General features: G+C 37.8%; 2 protein-coding genes across 4 annotated transcripts in view; one reads left to right on the plus strand and one right to left on the minus strand.

The window, feature by feature from the left end:
- The window catches only part of Hycc2 (hyccin PI4KA lipid kinase complex subunit 2), a 39007-nt gene extending 29761 nt beyond the window's left edge, over window positions 1-9246 (minus strand). For 2 of the 3 annotated variants that reach the window (XM_090354591.1, XM_090354589.1), the window contains exons 1-2: window positions 9189-9246; window positions 1440-1537 (exon numbers count right to left, since the gene is read on the minus strand). The gene's annotated coding sequence lies outside the window, so the exon portion shown is untranslated. Of the gene's footprint in view, window positions 1-1439; window positions 1538-9016; window positions 9157-9188 lie in introns of those variants that run through there. The other variant, XM_090354590.1, reaches the window with a different exon arrangement.
- A 277-nt stretch (window positions 9247-9523) lies between these two features.
- On the plus strand, window positions 9524-18274 carry Ndufb3 (NADH:ubiquinone oxidoreductase subunit B3). The gene is made up of 3 exons (XM_090354594.1): window positions 9524-9621; window positions 13852-13993; window positions 18012-18274. The coding sequence occupies exons 2-3, from the start codon at window positions 13854-13856 to the stop codon at window positions 18163-18165; spliced, it is 294 nt and encodes a 97-aa protein (XP_090210720.1). The 5' UTR covers window positions 9524-9621; window positions 13852-13853; the 3' UTR covers window positions 18166-18274.
- Window positions 18275-26230: the final 7956 nt, after the last annotated feature.

Genomic DNA, 26230 nt, shown 5'->3' on the forward strand with positions numbered 1-26230 from the left:
TTTCCCATTATATATTGATATATACAGAGAAAGTTTATTTTTAAAATAAGTAAAAATTACCAATTCATTTCTGCAGTTGAATGACCCACACTGCAAATGCCTAGTAGCTATACATGGCTACAGTTTACTTTATTTGACAGCACAGTAGATACATAACTATCATCACAACAGTTCTATTGGATAGCACTGATACAGATGTAACTAGCTAATGCAATTATGCTAAATAAACTCAATCAATGAATAAACATACAGGATAAATAGCAAAGATATGGAAACAACCCAGATGCCCCTCAGTAGATGATTGGATCAACAAGATGTGGTATTTATATACAATGGAATTCTATACTGCCATCAGAAAGAACCACATCACCGCATTTATAAGGAAATAGAAAAACTTGGAAACAAAACATATTCAGTGAAGTAAGCCGGACTCAAAGGAACATAGGCTCAGTAGTTTCCCTCATTTCTCATAATTAGTATAAACCTTGGACTCCCCTAGCAGAGTCTTACAATAGGGCAAAACCTAGATACATAAGGCCATATAGGATGAGGACTAAATGAAAGGACCTTCAGGATATGGAAACAAAAGCCATCTAATGTGTGATTGTTGTTCTTAATGTACTATGTTATTTCTCATCTCTTTTGTTGTCCCTTGGTTATCTCATATTGTTACAGTATCTCACTTTGTTATCTGATATATTGGATATATTTGTATTTGGTTATTTGAAATTGGATAAGGAAGGGGGGGAAACAGAATGAGGGGAAGGGGTGAGGGGAGGGAAATGGGGACAAAAACATGAGAAGGGACAACTGTGGAATTCATGGCTCTGTACTTATAAAACACACAGGAGGTAGAAATCTGATTTTACTAAGAATTGTGGAAAACCTTTTCACCTCAGTGTTTATCAGAGAAGTGATTTGCATGAAAGAGAAGAAGCAAATAAATGTTCAATGACTTTTAATTGGCCAAGAACAAGGAAAGCATCAATTTCTTCACTACTTCCCTAAAGTCTCCTACTATGTTGTCCATGCATTATTATAATAATGACTTACTACATCCAGTTCAGTTTTTGAATGAAGATGATATTCCATGTTTATTATAAAGTTTGCACAGAAGTAAAAAAAAAAACATGAGAAGGGGTATCAATGTTTGTGAAATTATGCACTCTCTATATGGTGAATATAATGTAACCCTTCTATTAATTACAATGTTAAAAAATGTACAAGATAAGATTAACTATAAGTAGTAAAATCGAATACTAAAAAGGAAATATCTTCAAAAACAGAACTCAAGGGCAATAATTGAAATATAATCATTTCAGATAAAATTACATAATAAAGAGCAGCTACTCATCCAATACTACCAAAACCTCTGAACAGGTCTAAACGCAGGGGAAATTTATTCCTTATCCTTTAAAAAGTTAACATCATAATTTTACCTGTTTGAAGATCAGTTTTCTAAAGGAGGAGGTGGTACAGGAATGCAGCAGAGTTCAAGTGTGGAATTCATTTGTTGAAACTTAAATGTTTTCCAGCGCTATAAATAATAAAAATGAAAAATTATAAAATGTTTAGATAATATGCTCAACAAGATACCACAAAGAACTGTTTATAATTATAGCTAACCTAACTTAAAAAAAAATTATAGAACCTGTAATCCCAGCTACTTGGGAGGCACATATTGAGAGATTAAGGTTCAAGACCAATCCAGGCCAAAATAAAGTTTGTACAACTACATCACAACCAATGGCTGGTAATAGTGGTACGCCTGTTATTCCATCTGCAGAGGCGGCAAAATGGCTACACAGTGGCATATGCCTCCCATCCCTAGGAGTGTAGGGAAGCACAATTAGGATTATAGGCCAGCTAGCCCAGACATAAAGCAATACCTTACCTGGAAAATAACAAAAACAAAACAGGGACTGGAAGCATAGCTCAAGTGATAGAGGACAGCAGTATAATCACTAGTACCACAAAACAAAAACTACCAATTAGAGATTCCAAAAATTTCTAGAGGAGCTGGAAGTGTGGCCTACTGGTAGAGTGCTTGCCTAGCAAGCAAAAGCCTTGGATTCAATTTTCTGGTACCACATACACAGAAAAAGCCAGAAGTGGTGCTGTGGCTCAAGTGGTAGAGTGCTAACCTTGAGAAAACACAAAGACAGGGCCCAGGCCCTGAGTTCAAGCCCCAGGATTGGGAAAAAAAAATCAATAATAACTAATACACTCACATACTTTTATCAAATCAAACAAAACTTATTTTGGAAATAGAGAGTCTCAATTTTAATTCCAAACTTGCCGTCAGTTATTTGTGAGATCTTGGATAGACCACTGAAAATTATCTAGACCGTCACTTAGATAATCCACAAAGTTATGTGACTTCCAGGCAAAAATTCTATTTGTTGTTGTTGTTGTCAGTTGTGGAGCCTGGACTTTGGGTCTGGACACTGTCCCTGAGCTCTTCTTCTTCTCAAGGCTATTGCCCTACCCCAGGGCCTAGGCGTTGTCCCTGGCCTTTGAGCCTCAGCGCCATTTCAGGTTTATTGGAAATAAGAGTCTCTCTGGTCTTTAGTGGCAGAGCAGGCTTTGAATTGCCATCTTCAGATCTCATCCTCCTGAGCAGCTAGGATTACAGACATGAGCCACCGCGATCAGCTCTATTATTCTTTTTGAAATTTAGTACAGTGAACTTTTTCCTTTCTTACTCTACACACACACACACACACACACACACACACACACACACATATTTAAAACTTAAATCCTTATTACAGCTCAGCAGTATAGTACATGCTTAGCATGTTCAAGGCTTTTGGATTGACCACCCCCCAACATCATTCCTCAAAAAAATTTAATATGCATTAAAGAAAATCATTAATCAAGATGAATTGTATTTGTCAACTACTTCATTAAATAGCAATCCCTTAATGATAACAAAAATTAATTAATTAATAAAATAGTTGAGCTCATAGAAGTACAGTTAGTAATTTAGAATAGTGGTTGAAAGAAGTTGGGGAAAGCAGGAGGAAAATGTGGAGAAAGCTTGGATAACTAAGTTGCAGTTTCACAGGCATAAAATATTGGCATTCTGCTGCACATAATGATGACAAATTATTTCAAAAAAGCTAGGGTTAGAGCTGGGCCTAGTGGTAGAATGCTTGAGAAAGCCTAAGGACAATGCTCAGGCCCTGATTTCCAGCCCCAGGACTGGCAAAAAAAAAAAACCCAGGATTAAAAAAGGTTTTGAGGGGCTGGGAGCATGGCCTAGTGGTAGAGTGCTTACCTAGTATGCATGAAGCCCGGGGTTCAATTCCTCAGTACCACATACACCACAAAAAGCCAGAAGTGGCACTGTGGCTCAAGTGGCAGAGCACTAGCCTTGAGCAAAATGTGTCCAAGGACAGTGCCCAGGCCCTGAGTTCAAATCCCAGGACTAACAAAAAAAATTTTTTTTAAATAATATTAAGGGGCCGGGAGTTTGGCCTAGTGGTTAAAGTGTTTGCCTAGCATGCATGAAGACCCGGGTTCGATTCCTCGATACCACATACATAGAAAAAAGCCAGAAGTGGTGCTGAGGCTCAAGTGGTAGCGCTCTAGCCTTGAGAAAGTCCAAGGACAGTGCTCAGGCCCTGAGCTCAAGCCCAGGACTGGCAAAAATAATAATAATAATAATATTAAAAAAAGGTTTTGAATGTTCTCACCACACCAAAAAACAAATTTTTCAGAAGACTGATAGATTTGATTTAAATATTTTTTTGAGTTCAGTACTATACTAATCCAAAATGCCTAGCAGTAACCTATGCTTCATAACAATTTCAATAAGTTATTTACTATATTTTTCTGACCACTATGGCAGCTATTCCATAATTCTCAGTCTAAATAATCAGTCTAATATAATAAGTCTAATATATTATGTGGTTGAATTTTTACTTTTCTCCAAAGTCTTCTCATTTATTTTTTTCTCATACTTGATTTTATGGGAGGCAAACCACCAAAAAGAAAACCTAAAATTCATGAGGATGAACCATGGGCTTCTTTTTTCTTCCTTTTTTTTTTTTTCTCCTGGTACTGAGGCTTGAACTTGAACTCATGGCTGGGTGCTGTCCCTGAGCCTCTTTGTACTTAAGGCTAACACTCTAAAAAGCCTGAACTGTAGCATCACTTCCAGCTTTTTCTGTTTATGTGGTACTGAGGAATCAAACTCAGGGCTTCATGCATGCTAGGCAAACACTCAACCACTAAGCGACATTCCCAGCCCTATTTCTATACCTTGCTTCTGAGTAGTTTATTGGAGATAATAGTCTCAAAAACTTTCCTGCCTGGGCTGGCTTCAAACTGTGATCCTCAGATCTACTATTAAAAAAAATCTTTAATCAAGAACACTTTCAAATTCTTTTTTTTTTTTTTGCCAGTCCTAGGGCTTGAACTCAAGGCCTGGGCACTGTCCTATTTGCTCAAGGTTAATGCTCTACTACTTAAGCCACAGCACTACTTCCAGCTTTTTCTCAATATGTGGTACCTAGGAATGAAACCCAGGGCTTCATCCATACTAGGCAAGCACTCTACCTCTAGGCTACACTCCTGGCCAACACTTTCAATTTCTTTTTTTTTTTTTTTTTGCCAGTCCTGGGCTTGAGCTCAGGGCCTGAACACTGTCCTTGGACTTTCTCAAGGCTAGAGCTCTACCACTTGAGCCTCAGGACCACTTCTGGCTTTTTTCTATGTATGTGGTACCGAGGAATCGAACCCGGGTCTTCATGCATGCTAGGCAAGCACTTTAACCACTAGGCCAAACTCCCGGCCCCCACTTTCAATTTCTTATTCCCAGCTTTAATTCTAGAACAAAACATCAAGAAACAGGTTTTAAGTAAATATCTCTGCAAATGGAATTCTCTAAGATCTAAATTGTGAAAGGAAGTAGCTTACTTTACAGAAAGCAGTTAAGGGCCAAGTAAAACTTAATCTAAACCAAAACATTTAGCACAATTTTTATTTCTGGCAACTTCAGTTCCTGGCTAGAAAAAGGTGTCTTAGCTATGACATTAAATAGTGACAATTTATTGAGATATAAAATACTGGTGCACTTGACAGTCCTTTCAAGCTAAAAACTACTGCTACTGGATCATGTCACAAGTGCCATAGCCTTGAATTAAATTAATCACTCTAAAGTGAAAGTCAGAGATGAACCAAATGACCAAGAATTTTTTTCCAAATACATATGTCTCCTTCATATTGCTATCACCAAGATTATAAAAAGACCTGTGGGTAATATAACAGATGTGGAAGCACCTTTAAAATAAATAACTCAATTATTTTGAAGACAACTCAATTATTTTGAAGTAATCTATCTGCTTTCATGAAGAATTTTCAAATTAGGTTTCTGTCTCTCTGTCTGTCTGTTCTCTCTCTCTCTCTCTCTCTCTCTCTCTCTCTCTCACACACACACACACACACACACACACACACACACACACACACACAGAAACACTATCAATAGCTATCATATAAAAAAAACATCTACAAAATAACAAAAGCTCTGGTGGGAGAATAATCTAGTGGTAGAGTGCTCCACACAAAGCCCTGGGTTCAATTCCCCTGAACCATATACACAGAAGAAGCCAGAAGAGGCCCTGTGGCTCATTAGAAGACTATGAAGGCAAAGAGATCTATTAACAGTAGCCATAAACCATCTTTGGATGTGTATGTGTATTGTGATTTGCAAAACAGGGGACTGAACTCAGGGCCTTGTACTTGCTAGCCAGGTATCCTTGAGCCATGTCCTCAGCCTACCTTTCAGAGATGATTTTATGCCAAATACCCTCAGAATCCACTACATGAAACTGGGGCTTGAACTCAAGGCTTCATGTTCTCAGCACTTTCACTCAAGGCTGATGTTCTACCACTTGGGACATACCTTCACTTCCTACATTTTAGACACTGACAAATATTCACCTTACTATCTGTTGAAAAGAACACAGCCTACTAGCCAGATAAAATGTAAAATTAAGCAAATAGAGGGTGAGAGAAAACTTAAAAAGCTACACAATGAATCATAAAAATTCTGTTCTGGCATTAAAAAAAATAAAGTACTATTTTGTGTAATTGATAACCAGTTTCCAGACTTGTTTATATTACTTTATTTTTCATATGTAGTGCTTCATTTTTCTCTAGTAAAGCTCAATCAGAATAAAGGCCTTAATCATTCTAGAACTTAAGAAATTACTATATGATACCAAAACTGAACCAGGAGTGGTGGAACATGGTTGCAATCTCAGCTACTCAAGAGGCAGAGACAGGAGGATCAGGAGTTAAAGAGGTCAGACTCTATGTCATAAAACAAAATAAAACAAAAAGACTGGGGACACAGCTCAAGTAAGAAAAACTACCTTATAAGCACTGAGGTTCAATCCCAAATACTAAGGGAAGAGATGAGCCAAACTGTGTGATTAAAACAGATAATGAACTGAAGTCCCCATTACAATGCAAACATAAAAGTTCAATTAAAAATAAACTTTCAAGATCAAATTATAAAGCAAATAATTATACCTTTTTATAGCCACTATTTAAATTTCTTATATAAAACTCCATGAGAGGATTCCTAAAATTTATAGACAATCGTTCAATTATTGTTATATGCTAATTTGGACTAGTATTTCTTAAACTACTTGGTAATTTCCCACTCCAAGCTCAATTTATGGCATTACAATGACACCTACTGGCCACTGGAAACCACCCATTCTTTCTCTAAGACAGCTCAAGTAGGCTGATTACATAACACACATACACCACACACACACACACACACACACACACACACACACACACACACTATTCCATATCACAGTGCAAAAAAAGCAAATATGTGTTCATTAGTACTAAAAGCATTATAGAACTTCACCTAAAACAGAAATGTAAGTTTTCTTTGTGATTGAGACAGCCAGTCCTGGGGCTTGAACTCAGGGCCTGGGCACTGTCCTTGGACACTTTTTGCTCAAGGCTAGTGCTCTGCCATTTTAGCAACAGCACTACTTTCTGCTTTTCCTGTGTACATGGTACCAAGGAATGGAACACAGGGCTTCATGCATGCTGGGCGAGTACTCTACCACTAGGCCACACTCCTGGCCATGACTTTATTTTTTGCTCAGTTCCAGGGCTTGAACTCAGGGCCTAGGCACTGTCCATGAGATTTTTCAAGGCTAGCACTCTACCACGTGAGCCAAAGCACCACTTCCAGCCTTTTTCTGTGTGTGTGATTCTGAGGAATTGAAGGCAGGGCTTCCTGACTACTAGGCAAGCACTCTACCACTAAGCCACGTTCCCAGCCCACCAGCATTATTCTTTTAATAAATAAAATAAGCATCAAACAACATTTTTAATATTTCACTAAAACAGTGATAGACATCTTAGTACTCTGAACACTTTAGAACACATTCTAATCATCCCCTCAATAATATTTTGAGAAGAAAAAAAAATGAAACTTTGATATGGCCTTTTATGCACTAATAATAATGGGGTGGGGGGGAATTCACCCTTAGAAGTTTCCAGGCAGTATTAAGTTCAGTAAAACATTACACACTCTTAGTCCTAAATTTGTCCTTTTCTTCTAAACTATAAAGACAGTGTTTCAAACAGTACATTTTAGCAATTTACAATGCTTATATTAAAATCATTTTTTAGTCTTTTCAGATTGAATGAACTATAAAAATCAAGTGTCCTTTCAGGGCACATGTTGACTGGAATTGCTGTCTTAATTGTCCATTTCATTGTGCAAACAATAAATTACAAGGGTTTTTAAAAGAATTTATCTGTTGATATATTTTTACCTAAGTCCAGGGGATTAAAAGCACATACTTTTTTCAAAGCTTTTTTTTTTTTTTTTTTTTTGGCCAGTCCTGGGGCTTGAACTCAGGGCCTTGGCACTGTCCCGGGACACTTTTAGCTCAAAGCTAGCGCTCTGTGACTTGAGCCACAGTGCCACTTCTGGTTTTCTCTGTGTATGTGGTACCGAGGAATCGCATCCAGGGCTGCGTGCATGCTAGGTGAGTACTCTACCACTAGGCCACACTCCCCGCCCTCGAAGCACATACTTTTTGAGCCAAAAACTCAGCTTCTCAGACTTACAGAGCAAATTACTTAAAAAACTGATATCCACCTTCTCCATTATTCAGACCTCTGCCTTATATTCTCACAGTCCCTAATACAATATGGGGGGTGGACAGATGAGGCTACGCGGAGGGGGAGTGGGGGGGGATGGTGGTCAACTAACTAATGTTCCACCACTATTCTTAGCTCCTCCTACAGGCTTTTATGTCTCTTCATCTTTCCGAAGGTTCAAATTTTTTTTTAAATGTGTTTTGATATCAGATTTGGTACGCAAAACGAAAGAAATCCTTGAACTACGAAACATGAATCTGATCACAGTCGTTTGACACTTAACAGCGTTATCTCTCAACCCCAAGTCCATATTTGGGATGAGCTCTTCGTGACTTCTCCATCTCGCACGCTACCAGCCCTTCGCCTACAAAATCCTGCCAGGTTAAGAAAGCGCATCAGACGAACGGAGGGGAAAAAAAAAAAAAAAGTGTTCCGATGAGATAAAAGGCTGCAAGACACCTTTCGAGGGAGGGGGGGGTCAACCTGGCAGTGCCAAGGATTACATAACGTACGGCTAGCTGCAAACAGTTTCCAGGATCTAACCACCGGTAAAAAAATAAATAAAATTTGGATCTATAGATACGTAGACACCCTCCGCACGCCCTCCTTGCCCCTCACCCCCGGGAAATGAACCCCCGAGGAGCAATTCCGAAGATTTCGCTCAGGTGTCGGCAACGCCGCGCGTCCTTTTCGGGCAAGGAATTGCTTTAACCCTCACCAGCCAGCGTCTGGCTCCCGCCGGTCGCCCGGCTCGGCCGGCGCCACCGCGGCCCTCACCTCCGACGCCGCCCCCCCACCCCCAAGTCGCCCCGCCAACCTCAGACACCCCACCCGCTCCAGCTTGCCGCCTTCCACTCACGACCCTTGCAGGCTGCCGCCCGGTGTTCGGGGCTCCCGCACCAGTCACGCTCCGGCGACCGCCGTCCCCGGACACCCCCGCCAGCTCCCTTCCACGGGAATCACAGCCCCGGAGGAGGGAGGAAAAGCCCCCCGCTCCGCCGCGGGCGGCCCCCAGGCGCGGCGCCACCGCGTACCTGTCACCCGGCTGCCTCCGGCTCCCACCGCCACCGCCTCTCGCGGCCGCGGGCCAACTGCAGCGCAACAACGCGCTCTCTCATTGGCTGAGACCGCGCTCTCAATAACGGCCCCGTCTACTGGCTGCGGCGTGCCTTTGGCCCGCCCCTCGGTGCACTTCCTAAAGATTCCGTCTTCGAAGAGGAAAACATTTCCTTGACATCCCTCTCCCCCTACAGTTATAGGGGGCACGTATGTGATTGTTTTAAAAAACATACGTCTATATTGATTTCGAGTCCCCTTCATTTTATACAGTCTGTCCCAGAAACCTGTGACGCAGATCCGGAACGTTAAACGTCTCCTTAGCTTTCCCTGAGGTGAAGCGCTCCAGATGGCCACTTCCGTTTCCGGTTGGCTCCGGCAGGAAGGTGGAACGTTGAGTTGTCCTGAGAGGTCAGATTGCTGTCAGGTAAATTAGGGAGTTGGCGGGGGATTTCTGGGGTAGAATTAAAAAGTGGAGTGTGTTATGTGGGAAACAAGAAAAAGGGGAGAGGAAGAGGATGATGAGGTCGCTCAGGGAAAGAAGGAAGGAAGTCGTGGAAGGACACACAGACTCTAGTCATTCCTTCCCAGTTTCTCTGACCCGATTCATTCTTGAAGGATCTTCTCTATTGTGAATGTATGTCCTAGATGATTAGCAAGGCTAGAGAAGCATGCGGTGGGAATGGAATGAATGAATGACTGCGGTGGTTGAATGCAGGGACGGCCTTCCTCCCGTCTCTACCACAGCAGTCCCCTCTTCGTCCCATGGCCTTTGGTTTGCGTTTGAATCACATAGAGGCGAAAGAACAACCCTCAAACCTAAAATGCTAATGCTGCAGTTTGTATAGCTTAGCATAAGAGTGTGGGCTTATATAATGAATGATTGTTGTCCTTAATGTACTATGTTGTCTCTCATCTCCTTTGCTGTCCCTTGTTATCTCATATTGGTATAGTATCTCACTTTGTTATCTAATATATTGAATTTATTTGTATTTGGATATTTGAAATTTGATAGGGAAGGGGGGAAAACCAAGATGGGTGGGGGGTGTGGGGGGGAGGGATATGGGTACCAAGACATGTGAAAGGGTATCAATGTATGTGAATTAACGCACCTTCTATCTGGCAAATATCATGTAACCCTTTTACTAATTACAATAAAAAAAAAAGAAAAAAAAAGAGTGTGGGCTTATGTTTATGTTACCATACTAAAGGGAAAAGAACAGGCTGTGAAATCTTTTTTTTTTTTTTTTTTTTTTTTTTGCCAGTCCTGGGCTTGAGCTCAGGGCCTGAGCACTGTCCTTGGACTTTCTCAAGGCTAGAGCTCTACCACTTGAGCCTCAGCATCACTTCCGGCTTTTTTCTATGTATGTGGTACTGAGGAATCGAACCTGGGTCTTCCTGCATGGTAGGCAAGCACTCCACCACTAGGCCAAACTCCTGGCCCCAGGCTGTAGAATCTTATCTATTGTATATATCTAAGATCAGGGACTAGGTACTAAAAGGTCATTACAGTTCATGTGTTTTCCTCCCATCTTTTTACAGTAATGTCAGTTTTTTTTTTTTTTTTACCAGGGAGTTTAAGGTGTGTGTGTGTGTGTGTGTGTGTGCGCGCGCGCGTATGAAAGTCTACATATTGTGGATGTAACATAATCTTACTTCCTTTTCATGGAAAGTGTACCTCTTACTGGAGATTGATCTCCACAAAATTACTAAGTTCACAACAGCCTTTTTTTTTCATAATTATATGCTTTTTATTTTTTGAGCTTTTTTTTTTTGCTGTTCTTGTTTAAGCAGCTCTGAAAGTGGACTTATTATCTACTATGTCCTCAGCACAATACAACTCATTTTTCCTAATGTTTTATTGTCAAGGATACATAACATGTATAAAAAGGATATTTTGAATAATTACAAGTAGACAAACATTCATCTAACCACCACCTCTCAAGTCAGGTAATAAAGTATTGCTAATAGAGAAGATCCTTCAAGAATGAAAGGGGTCAGAGAAACTGGAAAGGAATTACTAGAGTCTTTTCTCTCCTTCCAAAGAACCACAGGATGTGTGATACATACATACAATTAAATATTGTAATATTAATGATATAAAGTTTCATTGGGGTGATCTAGTATATTTAGGAACCTAAAGGGCTCCTTAAACAGACAGTAACTTGGGCTGGGAGTTTGACCTAGTGGTAAAGTGCTTGCCTAACATGCATGAAGACCCAGGTTTGATTCCTTGGCACCACATACATAGAAAATGGCCCAAAGGAGTGCTGAGGTTCCAGTGGTAGAGTTCTAACATTGAGAAAGTCCAAGGATAGTGCTCAGGCCCTGAGCTCAAGCCCAAGACTGGCAAAAAAAAAAAAAAGTAACTTAAAATTTGCTGAAAACACTGCCTTAAGAGATCTAATATTATTTCAGTGTGGTTAGTATTGTTATTAAAACAATTTTATATTTCCATATGATCTTCAAAATCGATGTGCTTTATAGGATAACTTTTTATATGCTGGTTTCTAAGTATAAACACTTGACTTTGTTTATATTTCAAAACTGGGCAGGGGGCATGTATTCCTCTGGGAGGCCAAGGCAATAGAATTTTGAATTTCAAACCAGCCTAGGCTATATAATAAGGCTGTCTCAAATGAAAGAGAAGTAGATTTATATGCCCAAATAGCTTCAAGCATTCTTTAATATGTTCTAGTAACTGATTTAAAAATCCACTTGGAAGCTGAATTTAAAATTTCCTTTTCCCCAGTTATATACCACATTTAACTATATTAGTCACTATAAATTGATAAAAATGAAGATTTAGGGTATACAAACATGAATTCTGGCCATAAGTTTCTTGAATGTCCAACTTTTCTAGGTCACACAGTTTTTCAGAATGATTGTGTTCAGTCACACTTTCAACACCTGAGAATGAAAATGGAAGCTACAGCACAATGTGTTTTCCCCAGTTCTCACAATTTCACCACATAGATTTTTAACCTCATATGAAGAAGACTTAACTACACATTAAAGTTCAGAGCAAGAAAGTCATTTTCTTGGGAGCTTATACTTATATAACTATATATGTTATATAACAAAAAAGAATTTCAAAGTCCCTTCAAGTGATCAGGATATTATTATTGATTTATGGCTATTCTGAAATAGAAATAATTTTTGTATGTTTTGTTCTTGACACTAGTTTTTGCTGTTGTGTCCAGGCTAGTCTTGAACTTGTAGAGTCAAGCATCCCTCCTCTTCAGCCTCTAAAGTAGCTGAGACCACCAACATATGCCTAAACTCTGAGCTCTTTTACTAGTGGTAGACTAGTGCTCTACCCCTTTGAGCCACAGCACCACCTTCAGTTTTCTGGTGATTGATTGGAGATAAGGGTCTCATAGACTTTCCTTCTCCAGGCTGGATTTGAACTGTGATCCTCAGATATCAGGCTCCTGAAAAGCTAGTGTTACAGGCATGAGCCACCAGCACCCAGTTGTCATTCTCAATATATAATAACAGCTTTACTATGATCGTTATATAGTACTACATCTCAAAAATCAGAATCAATCTTTCTTTTTTTCTTTCTGTTTTTTTTGGGTGCCATCCTGGGGCTTGAACTCCGGACCTGGACACTCTTCTTGAGCTTGTTTTACTCAAGGCTGTCACTCTACCCCTTGAGTTACAGCCCATCTTCTGGCTTTTTCTGAATAGTTTATGGAAGATAAAAGTCTCACCAGTGTTCCTGTCCAGGCCGGCTTCAAACCACAATATTCAGATCTCAGCCCACTGAGTAGCTAGGATTGAGGGATGAGCCACTGGCACTCAGCTTCATTCTAGAACCTTAATGCCATATTTTTCTTCTTCATATTAGTGCTTTGTATATGGATGAATGTATATAGCTGTGTGTATAGATGTATGGATATATATTTATTAAAGAATTTATTAACATTGATTTTACATCATATTTCTAATGGCATGTTTAACAAACAAGTATTCAAGAAGGGAATCTTGATATACAATCACTGGCACATAAAGTTTAGAACATAATTAAAATTAAGCTGAGGGTTTGTATGTCATAGATACATATTAATATATGTTATAAAATATTATGTCTATGTCTATGTAGTTCCGTTTATATCTCCAAGACCATGTCAATAACCTTGGGTACCCAAATATTGAGTCCTCACTCTTGTACTGTTTGGATCTAATAACCACATATTAAGGAGACCATGTGCCTTTTGTTCCTTTGATCTTGATGGATATATTTTTTGAGAAAAGGGTATGTTGCCCAGGCTACTCTGGAACCCTTGGGCTCAAGTGATCATCTTGGGAACATATGCATGTACCTTCATACCTGGTTTTCTTTCATATTAATCACTTCACCAAATAGTGAACTCAATATGTCTTCCAAGTTGTGAGTGTTGTGGTTTTCACTTGTGTTTATGGTTATCTGAGCCGTGATGATCATTGTTATGTTCTGTATGTATATATTGCCTAACTCTGAACATAGCCAGTTATGTAATTAGCCTTTTTATAAAATATTTTAACTCTGTATCTTTTTTAAAAAAATTAAATATTTTATGTAAAATGCAAACCTTAAATTTTCCTTTTGGGTATCTACAAACTGTATTTCTTCCTTATATTCCTCTTTTGCTATAGAAATGGGCACTGGACATGAACATGGACATGGTCATAGTAAATTTGAACTTCCAGATTATAGACAGTGGAAAGTAGAAGGGACACCATTAGAAAATGTGCAGAAGAAGCTGGCTCTACAAGGACTAAGGGATCCATGGGCCCGGTAAGATCAATGAAGTAGTTTAGATAGAATTGAGTTTGGAGAACCAATATCTATGTTCCTTTTCAGCATATTTTCCTTTAAAAAAAAATCATCAAAAGACTGGATGCCAGTAACTTACACCTATAATTATAGCTACTGAGAAAGTTGAGATCTGAAGATCCCAGTTCCAAGCAAGCCTATGTAGCAAAGTCTGTAAGACTCTTATCTCTAAATCATCACAGATAAAGCCAAAAGTAAAGCTGTGGCTCAAGTGGTAGAGTCCTAGCCTTGAGCAACAGGAACTCAGGAACAGCACCCAGATGCAGAATTCAAGGACTGGCAACCAAAAAAAATTTTAAAAAGGCAATATAGATAGTGGATTTTTACATGAATGTTTTAGAGTCTGTTGTATTGACATTGTCTTGGTATTCCTTAAAAGTCAGTAATCTATTCTAAAGCTAACTCATAATAATGATTTAGTTCTTACAAACATATGCTTATCGTGCCACCACCAAAATCAAAATATAAAATATTATGTTATCACTGGAATCTTCATGCTCTTCTGCTCTTTCTTTTTTAACCTGTATTACTCTACCTCTGACTCTTAATAACCATTGGCCTACTCATATCTGTTGTTTGGCTATTAAAGTTTTAGGCAATTGAACATACAGTATATAGTTCTAAGTTCTGACCTCTTTCACTTAGTTTATGGATATCTTTTGTGGCTTGTACTTTTTGTATTCTAATATTTCTTTCCTATTCTTTTTCTAGAAGCTTTTATGGTTTTGTTTTTAAATAGGGTCTTCCTTTTTTTTTATTGTCAGGGTAATGTATAGAGGGGTTACAGTTACATTCATTAGATAGTGGGTGCTAAGTTCATGTTGAACTTAGAAGTGTTAGAACAGGCTTGCATCCTCATACCTGGCACAGTTTCCTTAAACTGAGATATGATCCATTTTGCATTAATTCTTAGGTCATTTGAAGTAAGAGGATAGATCATTATTTTGAATATGGATATCAATTACTCCAGCACCATTTATTGAAAAACTGTATCTCGAGTTGAACTACTGTGATAAACACATTGAAAAACTTGACCATCTCTTTGTGATCTATTTCTGTGATCACAAATATAAACAATCACATCCTTTTTTCAGTTTTCATTTTAATTAGATTAGCTATTCTAAATATTTTTTATTTACCTATAATTTTTTTTTGACAGTCCTGGGGCTTAAACCAGGACCTGAACACTGTCCTTGGGCTTTCTCAAGGCTAGAGCTCTACCACTTGAGCCACAGCACCACTTCAAGCTTTTTCTATGTATGTGGTACCGAGGAATCGAACCCAGGTCTTCGTACGTGTTAGGAAAGCACTCTACCACTAGGCCAAACTCCTGGCCCCTACCTGTAAATTTTTGAATGAGCTCTTCAATTTCTGCAAACAGTTTGCTTATATGTAGTACTTAGTCTTTTCAGTTCATGAGCATTTTAGGTCTTTTTTAATGCTTTCAGGAATACTTTTTTTTTTTTGTTGTGGTAGTTTTCGTACACGGGTATTATATATGCTTTATTGCATTTACCCTAAACTTTTATTCTATATTGTGAGGCTTTTGTTAATGCTATTTATAATTTTTGCTAATAAATACAAATTAAGCCAGGAACTGGTAGCTCAGTCTTGCCATCCTAGTTACTCAGGAGGCTAACTTCTGAGGATTTCAGTTTGAAGGTAACCCAGGCAAGAAAGTCTTTGAGACTCTTATCTCCAATTATTACCAGCAAAAAGCAAGAAGTCAAGCTATGGCTCAGGTGGTAGAGCAAAAAACTTACGGGGTAATTCAGGTCCTGAGTTCAAGCTCTAACACAGACATACAAAAAAATGCAATTCCATTTTATATACTAAGTTTTGTATACCAGTTTCTTGCTGAATTCACTCTTGAGCTCTAGTAAATTTTTTATTTTCTTCATACATGGTTTTCTTGCGTTATGGCTAATGTCAAGTAAAAATGATAAAAGTTATATCCTTTCCTTGTCTTGTTTCTTTTTTTATATATTGCTATTGTTTTGTTTTGTTTTGTTTTCTTCCAGTCCCAGGGCTTGAACTCAGGGCCTGAGCACTGTCCTGGGGCTTTCTCAAGGTTAGAGCTCTACCACTTGAGCCACAGCACCACTTCTGACTTTTTTCTGTGTATGTAGTACCAAGGAATCAATCCTGAGTCTTTGTACATGCTAGGCAAGCACTCTACCACTAGGCTAGACTACCACCCCATATTCAGTTTTTCTCAAATTTTGTTAAGAGTATTTCCATCTATGTTCATGAGGGATATTGTGTAGTTTCCTTGTAACATTTTTTTCTTACAAAATTTTTGTACAGTTTTATCTAAATTACTTGATTTGCTCTCATATTTTCTAGTAAGGCATATTTTTTGTGTTCGATGGTTTTTGTCTTTTACAACATGATTTTTTTTTCACTGACTTACCATTATCAGTGGAAGAGTATACTGGGTTTTTTTCTGTACATTTCTGACTTCTTTTTACTCAGACATACACTATAATCAGGTTACTCAAGAAAATATTTGCCACAACAGGAAATTAGCCTTCTGATGTTCAAGCTTCTATGACAAGGAAAAGCTATAATCCTCTTGAATAGTCATGTTTTAATATCAAGTGTTAGTACCCTCAAATGCTAAAATATATATATTACATGCTTGATCTTTATGGCATTATAAAGTAATCACAAGAAGAGGAAGCAGTCCTGAGAGTTTAGGTATCTGTCCCAGCCTAAAAGATTATGATCAGCAGAGCAAAGATGAATGTCTAGTTCTTTTGTTTATCTTCCATTTCAGTGGTGTTTGAATTAGCCACCTGGCTGGGCTGTGAGATCAAAGTGACCTGATTCATTTGAGAGTGCTGTAAAATTATGAGTAGAATAACAGTGAAATGTGAAATCATCAACTTTAAAAAAAATTTATTAACAATGATTTTTACATCATATTTCAAATATCATGTTTGACAAAAGTATTCAAGATGGGCAAGTCTGTATAAAATCACTGGCACATAGATTTTAGAACATAATTAAAATTAAGCTGAGAGTTTGTATACCACAGATACATATCAATCTATATAACATGTCTATAGTGTATATATCCGATCATAGATTTTTATGTCTAGGTAGTTATGTTTCTATCTCCAAGACTATGTCAATAACCTTGGGTACCTGAATATTGAATCCTCGCTCTTGTACTGTTTCGATCTAATATTCACATATCAAGGAGACTATGCGCCTTTTGTTCCTTTGGTCTTGACTTAGCTCGCTCAACATGATTTGCTGTAGCTTTATCCACTTTCCAGTGAATGCCATTATTTTATCTTGTCTGTTGGCTATGTGGAATTCCACTGTATATATGTACCACATTTTTTTCTATCCATTTATCTGTAGTGGGGCATCTAGGTTGTTTCCATTGCTTAGCTATTGTGAATAGTGTAGAGATAAACATGGCTGAATCATCAACTTTTTTAAAAACCTAAAATTATCCATGAGGATTGGAGGTAAAATGTCTGCCTATAAGTACAAGGCTCCATACCACCAAAAAAAAAAAATATATATATATATATATGGTGAAACTTCTTTTTAAAAATTTTTTATTTCTTTTATGGTCGGTCATGAGGCTTGAACTCTGGGCCTAGGCATTGTCCCTGAGCTCTTCAGATCAAGGCCACTGCCCTACCCCTTAAGCCACAGCACCACTTCCAGTTTTCTAGTGGTTAATTGGAGATAAGAGTCTCACATTCTTTAGAGCCTGGGCTGGCTTTGAACCTCAATCCTCAGATTTCAGCCTCCTGAGTAGCTAGGATTACAGGCATGAGCCACTTTGCCCAGCCTTAATTATCTCTTGCCACATGAAGATTCCTATTGTGATCTACTTAGATTATCTTGCCAAATGTTACATCTAAGTGTTTGAGATAGACAAAAGTTAAATTTGTTTTACTCAGTGAATGTACATGAATTGTGTGTAATTGTCTTTTTTTTTTCCTTTTTTTTCTAGCAATGAAGCTTGGAGATACATGGGTGGCTTTAAACACTGTGATTCCTTCCTTGGTGTAGTATTTAAAGGTTTCAAGTGGGGATTTGCTGCATTTGTGATAGCAGCAGGGGCTGAATATATGCTTGACTCTTATAATAAGAACAAAGACCACTGAAGATAGTACATGGAAGTATCTTATGACTTCATAACCCTCATATAAATAATATATCTTCATGGTAGCCACTAGTCCCTGTGATTGTTACTTAATAAAGTAGTAAAAGCATTCAAGTCTTCTTTATAATTTTTTTCCTTTTTGGTGGAACTTGTGTTTGCATTTGGTCTAATGCTCACTAGGTAGTCATTCTACCACTGTTTTTGTAGTTATAATACCCTGCTAGGCATGGGGTACACATTGGTAATCACAGCACTCCAGAAACTGAGGCAAAAGCACTGTGAGATGGACTGGGAATGTGGCATAAGTGAAGCCCTGGATTCTATTTCTCAGTACCACAAAAAAAACAAAAAACAAAAAACAGAAAACCAGAGAAAGCTGGAAGTGATGCTGTGGCTCAACTATTAGAACTGTAGCCTTAAGCACAAAGAGGCTCAGGGACCGTGCCCAGGACCTGAGTTCAAGCCTCAGGACTGGCAGAGAACAAAAACAAAAAAAGCATCATGGTTGAGGCCACCTTGAGCTATGTCATGAGACCTTAACTCAGAAGAAAAAAAAGAAAGAGAAAAAAGAAAAGTAGTTATTGATGGTGGCTCAGTTGTAGTCTTAGTTACTCAAAAACTAGCCCAGGCTGAACAGAGTTTATGAGACTCAGCCTTAAAATATATGTGTGTTGCTAGGAGCATGGCCCAGTGGTAGAGTGCCTGCCTAGCATGTACAAAGCCTTGGGTTCAATTCCTCAGTACCACATACACAGAAAAAGCCAGAAGTGGCTTAAGTGGCAGAGTGTTAGCCTTGAGAAAAAAGTGTCCAAGGACAGTGTCCAGGCCCTGAATTCAAGCACCATGACTGGAAAGACTGTGTGTCTAAAACCAGCAGAAAACAGGACTGGGTGTGTAAAGTGGTAGAGCACTAGCCTAGCAAGCCTTACCCAATTAAAGCCGCATCAGATTTTGTTTGGAATATTTGGGAGTGATGAGGGGATAACAGCAGCAATGCATTCTGCATGTAGCAAGCAGCCATCATATATTTGACTAAACAAACAGATGTCATCTAGCAGATTTTTTAATTGGAGTTGCCTTGCTGTCTTAGTCAAACCTAGATTCTGGTTGAGAACTATATGTCATGTTTGTCTTTATTATGCTATTGGCTATTATTTCCTGAGTCTTCATTGTTCTGTTTGGAAAGCTCAACTTTGTCTCTGTTTCTTCTTTTTTCCTTTGTTTTTTTTTGTTTTGTTTTTTGTTTTGGTCAGTCATTGGTCTTGAGCTTGGGGCCAGTGCACTGTCCCTAAGCTTTTTCTCAGGGTGAGCACTCAAATTTGTTATTTACAAATATGAATTTGAGTAATCCTAAATAAATGAGACAGGAATTTAGTAATAAACTGGCAGCAGTAAGTGGAATGTGGTGAAATGGAGTCATTAAAAAGATTTCAGCGCAAAAAAGATAAAGGTTTTTAAAAGGAACAAAGAACACTGAGACCGACAGAAATAAAATTTACACTCAACAATTAAATGTAAATGAGCTAAACTCCAAAACATTCCAATTAAAAGACATGTGCTAGGCACAGTTCAGCTTCTTAGGAGGGTGAGGTGGGAGAACAGCAAGTAGAAGATGGTTGGTAGCATAAGGAGGCCATCTCAAAACAATATTTTTTAAAATAAGAAAAGGTATGGGCTGAGAGTGTGGCCTAGTGATAGACTGCTTGCCTAGCATGCATGAAGCCTCAGGTTCAATTCCTCAGTACCACATAAACAGAAAAAAGCTGGAAGTGGTGCTGGGGCTCAAATGGTAGAATGCTAGCCTTGAGAAAGCCCAAGGACAGTGCTCAGGCCCTGAGTTAAACCCCAGGCCTGGCAAAGAAAGAAAGAAGAGAGAAAGAGTAAACACAGAGCATGGCCTAGTGAAAAATGCTTGCCTAGCCTGCAGGCAGATGGGGGTTTGATGCCTTGGTACCACATCCATAGAAAAAGCTGGAATTGGTGTTGTGGCTCAAGTGGTAGAGCTCTAGCCTTGAGAAAGCCCAAGGACAGTGTCCCAGGACTGGCCAAAAAAAAAAAAAAAAATAGAAAAGAAAAGAGAAAAAGTAAAAGTACAACTTGTGACGGGATGGGAAGGAAAAACTGGGACAGAGCAAGCAAAGGGGTGACATTATCCAAAAAGAAATGTGCTCTTGGGCCGGGAGTTTGGCCTAGTGGTTAAAGTGCTTGCCTAGCATGCATGAAGACCTGGGTTCAATTCCTTGGTATCCCATATAGAAAAAAGCCGGAAGTGGTGCTGAGGCTCAAGTGGTAGAGCTCTAGCCTTGAGAAAGTCCAAGGACAGTGCTCAGGCCCTGAGCTCAAGCCCAGGATGGCAAAAAAAAAAAAGAAATGTGTTCTTTACTTATATAACTAACCCCTCTGTAAATCACCTTTTTAATAATAAAAATTTAAAGATAAATAATAAAGATATACCATGCAAACAATAATAAGTAACCATATTAGATGATGTAAACTTCACAGTAAAGGGTACCTGGAGTAGAGCCATTTCATACACGTAGCATGGTTACTTCATTAGGAGGACATAAATCAGGTTTAAAATGAAGCAAATGGGAAGAAAAAAAACTGAGAGACATGCAGCTATAACCTCTCTGTGCATCACCTCTGTAATAACAATTTAAAAATTTGTGAAAAAATAAATGCATTAAAACCAAGTGAGAAACTGACAAAAACAATTCGATTTGGAGATTGTAACATTCCTTTCTCAGTACTTGATACAGAAAATAAAGCTACAGGGTCAAAGAATACAACAGCTTGATGTAATATTTATAAAACAGAACAAAAATAAAGCTCACATTCTTTTCAAGTGCATGTCACTCATTGACCATAGCTGACTATTCTGGACCATGAGTCAAGGTTCAATAGATGTAAGATTACTGAAATCACACTACAAATACCTGAAATATCTGTGTATACTGGAAATTGGATAGTATACTTTGTAAATACCATTTGTTCAGAAAGTCTAGGTTTCATAGAAAATAGTTGAGTAGATAATGAAAAAACAGCAGAATTTAAGGATACAACTGACCTTTAGAAGGAGAAGACACAAATTAGAAAAGTAATGAAAGAAGATCCTAAGATACATTAAAACTTTTTATAAACAACTAAGTCTGTAACTTTAATAAATTGACACTCTTTAAAGACAAATCTGCCAAATTGGGGATGTGGCTCAGTGTTCGCCTATGAACCCCACACAACTGGCAGGAAAAAGAAAGGATAACTGTTAAAGCTTACCAAAGGAAATAATCTAAGTAACTATGCTGTGGTTCTTAACTTTCTGGTTAATTGCAAACTCACTTGCTGGTTAGGTAGAAAAATTAGGTACCATGTGTGATATATTAAAAGTAAAGTGTTTTTATCTGACATTTATTTATTTGTCCTTGTTGGAAGCAAGGTGTGTAGTTTTCTTCTATTTTATTCATTTGGGAATTATTTCTTGAATTTCTTTGTAACTACAAATTCCTTTCATCTTAGCTCTTGTCATTGCTTGGATTTTTTTATTGAAGAATTTATTAACACTGATTTTTACATCATATTTCAAATGACATGTTTAATAAATAAGTGTTCAAGAAGGGAATCTCTATGGATTTTTTAAATGATGAAAGTACAATAATGAAGAATACTAATTAATGCCTAGCTTCATAAATAAACACTGCACATAACAATAGCCAAGGTATCACTAGCCCCATGCTACATACAAGACAAATCCATAGAAAGCAAGTAACAAGGGCAGGGAGTTTGGCCTAGTGATAGAGTGCTTGCCTAGCATGCACTGGATTCAATTCCTCAGTACCACATACAGAGAAAAAAGCTGGAAGTTGTGTTGTGGTTCAAGTGGTAGAGCTCTAGCCTTGAGAAAGCCCAAGGACAGTGCTCAGGACCTGAGTTCAAGCCCCAGAACTGGCAAAAAGAAAAAGGAAAAGAAAGAAAGAAAAAAAAAAGAAAGCAAGTAACAAAACCTAAGCTGACCCAGCTAATATTTCTGGGGTTAGATTTTGAATCCAAGTCTGACTTCACATACCATAGAAGACAGTGTATTACATTACCTATCAAGTTGTGCATGATCAAATGTGCAAAACCATCCACTGAGGAGAGAAGAGAAAGCATTTTAAGTAATATTTACATTTTCATGTTTACCGAAAATAAGTTAGTGAGATGAATTTACTAAGATTTAATGTACAAATTCATCTTATTTTTCCCTTTTGTCATGCATACTATCTTGAGGGAGAAGTGAGATGTCTACCCTCCAAAGAAAAGAACAGTAAGGACTTTCAGGGAATTTGCTACAATATGTACTCAGTGTGTGGAATTTATAATCTATCAGTCTTAACTGAACCTTCATGAAATAGATAAGTGGCTTAAAGACTTTTTTTTTTACAAAGAAGCTGCTGACCAAAGTGAATGCCAATGATAATTTAATATATACTATAAATATATATATATATATGATAAACTATTCAAAATGTTAACTCAGTTTTAGATCAAATTGCTAAGGTTACAATACTGAATTTGATTAAATTACCTTTGACGTAAAACATGTCTTTATCTCTTAAAAAAAAAAAGACAAAATCCCCTTATTTCAAAGTCACTTATTTTTCTGTTTGATCTCACATGCAACAAAATGAAGTAATTCTTTTGACATATCCTCACAAATTGCAAAACTAACTAGAAAGAATCCTGGTTGCTAAAGACTTACATTTCTGGGAACATGAGTTACAAAATAAGAACATGAAGTACATTTAAGATATGAGTCAGTAGGTTTGTGACATTTGAAAGATCATGTTTTTACTTTGTGTTTTAAAACTGAAAGAATAATTTTTTATAGTGGGCCAAACAGCACTCTTCAAAATGAATGTCTTATTATACATAAAAAAGAAATCTCTTGTCTTTTGGTCTTACAATTACCCACTATTTCAATTGCAGTTGTTCAATTCCAACTAAAATAGTAAATAATGATAATATTAAATATACATTTTTTTCTGCTGGCTTAGTAATGAATTAAACATCTTTCTAAATTTCCTTTCAGATTTAAAATTCATTGACAAAGCATTTTACTTTATTATAAAAAGGTTTAAAAAATCTTTTTCATTGTGTATTTAAAGTGTACATTGTACATTCACATTTAAGTGAATATTTTGTGATCATGACTTTTAAATTATGTTTCTTCTTGTGCTGTGTGTATATTCTATTTCAGTTTTTCTCTTGCTTCAACATTTCCATGGAAAATACTAACTGTTCAGGGATGTGGTACTGAAGGCCAATTCCGTGCTTCACAGTAACCATAGCAATAACTGTCCTAAAAATAAAAGAGTGCCTCTGTCCACACAGATGGAATCATCTTACAAAGGAAGAATCAGGTTCACAAGCAGTGGTATCACCTGGGCCTGAGAACCCAACTGATAATAACTTAATATGACAACATGAGGCTTTAATACAGATGTTGAGTCCTAATATTAGAAATTATGTTAAGATAATACTTTCTAGTGAAATATAATTGGAAACCAAAACCATATCTATATAATTTTCAATGAGGAAATGTATTAAATTAAAATTCAGACTCCTAACAATATAAAGATTTCACAGTATTAATTCCTTAATTTAGGTCCTATAAATGAGATCACAAAGGACCAGATTCCAGCTTGTAAAGCAATTATATCAAATCATAGCAAGTACATTAGAACTGAGCTAGGTTTAAGTTATTATAACACATGCTACATAAATTTCCCCTATTCATAATGAGTTAGTGATGCAAATACTAACTTTCAAAGGTCAATACCAGGGCCGGGAATCTGGCCTAGTGATGGAGTGCTTGCCTAGCATGCATGAACACCTGGGTTCGATTCCTTGTTCCACATTCATAGAAAAGCCAGAAGTGGTGCTGTGGCTCCAGTGGTAGAGTGCTAGCTTTGAGGAAAGTCCAAGGACAGTACTCAGGCCCTGAGTTCAAGCCCCAGGACTGGCAAAACAACAACAACAAAGGCCAAGACCAATTTATGCAGAGTGCAACCCATGACTTCATATCCATTGCTTGCAATAAGTATTTCTCCCATAACACATTGCTCATTTTTATTGCTTTGTTTGGCTGAAATTATAAGAAACAATTCTTTCGTGCTAATAATGTCCTGTGCTTGCCCAGCCTTCCTGCAGTGGAATTACAACGGGAACAGAGGTAGTCCATTCAAAACTTTTCCTTGAACTCTGTTCATCAATTATCAAATATTTATTGAGTACCACCAGTGTAGCAGAGATATTAATGGCACTTAGGATCCATTAATGAATAAAATTGATTTCTCTTCCTTGGTACTTACATTCCAGTACAGAGACATCCCTACTCACGAAATACTTTAATAACCATTTTCCCAACACATAAGTATGAAGTTGAAGCAGGAATGTTTGTTTCTCATTAACCTTCTCCTCTTTTCTTCCATCTCTCCCCACTCCTATTTTCTTTCCCTCTTCCTCTCATCCTTTTCCTCCTCTTGTTTTTCATGTTCAAGGCTTTTGCTATGTAGCCCTGAAACCCTGGCTCTTCCTGCCTCAGCCTCCAAGTATCAGGATTAAGTTACACACCATCATGTACAACTCTAAAGTCTGACTATGTTTTCACATTTCGTAGTAGTGATGTTTGAAATCTGGGTCTTATATTTGCAAGGCAGGCACTCTACCACTTGATCCATGCCTTCCATCCCTTTTTTTGCTTACTCATACAGCAGACATCCACACTTATGGCTCATCCAACATGGACCATACGAAATGGAACAATCCTGAACAGACCATGAGAGGCCTCTGAGGAAAGCAGATCCGGCTGCTGTTGCTGATGTTGAGACTTGTTTGGTTCCCATAAGGAATTGATCTGTAATAGAGTAGCATAAAACTTTATGTGTTGGCAAAATCTAAGTTGTCAATTTCTAGCCAAAGAAGAAGTTATGAGATAGAATGATTAGACAGGGTCATACCTAAGAGAAACATCACCAGACATACTTTGTGTGTGTGTGTGTGTGTGTGTGTGTGTGTGTGTGTGTGTGTGTGCACGCACGCCCCTTGAATTCAGGGCCTCATGCTCTGTACAGTCTGCTTGCTCACATCTGGTGCTCTACCACTTGAGACATGCCCCCAGTCTGGCATTTAGCTGGCTAGTTGGAGATACAGTGTTCTAGATTTTCTTCCTCATGTGTCTTTAAACCTCAGTGCTCCAGGTTTTCAGCCTCTGAAGTAGCAAGGATGACAGATATGAGCCACCAGTGCCAGGCTTTTTTCTTTTCATTTTTGTTGTTTAGTTATTATATTTTATTTTGTTTTTGAGACAGGGTCTCAGTATGCAACAAAGGCTGACCTTGAACTTGACATCTTCCTACCTCAGCTGCCCAAGTGCTAAGATTATAGACATGTACCATCAGACCCAGCACACATCATTGATGTTAAGTACCTTGATTACTGAGATTATTATTGTAATTTCCAGTACCATAATTTTCATGCTTCCAGTACTTGGAAGTTATTAAGCTTCTTTGGTCTGTGGATTTACAGTTTTGTCTAGTTAAGAATGCTTAACTAATATTTCATCAAGTATCTTCTTTCTATTCCGCCTGACTCCTCCAGGAACTTCAATTATATGTAGATTGTTCTGCTTTAAGTTATATTACAGCTTCCCTAGTATTGTTTTGTTCTTTCTATCTGTTTCTGATTTCATTATGAATAATTTTTATTGTTCTGTCTCTGTTCACTAGCTTTGTGCAATTTATTTTTTAAAATCTCAAACACTATAGTTTGCATTTGAAATTTTGATCTTTTTACATCTTTGCTATCTTATTATGTTCAAACTTTCCTCTGTTTTACTACACATAGGAAATGTGGTTACAATATTGATTTCAATATTCCTGTATACTTTACTATCTGGCATTTGTGAGTCTCATTTTCTTGATTGATTGTTGCTTATGAGTTACAGTTTCCTGGTTCTTGTACATTTTTAAAATAAATTCTATATATGGTAAATACTAGTTGTTCCATGCAAGATATATTTGTATGCTTAT

The sequence above is a fragment of the Megascapheus bottae genome, chromosome 21 (assembly GCF_031878675.1).
Source record: "Megascapheus bottae isolate mThoBot1 chromosome 21, mThoBot2.hap1, whole genome shotgun sequence".
In the NCBI taxonomy this organism is placed as follows: domain Eukaryota; kingdom Metazoa; phylum Chordata; class Mammalia; order Rodentia; family Geomyidae; genus Megascapheus; species Megascapheus bottae.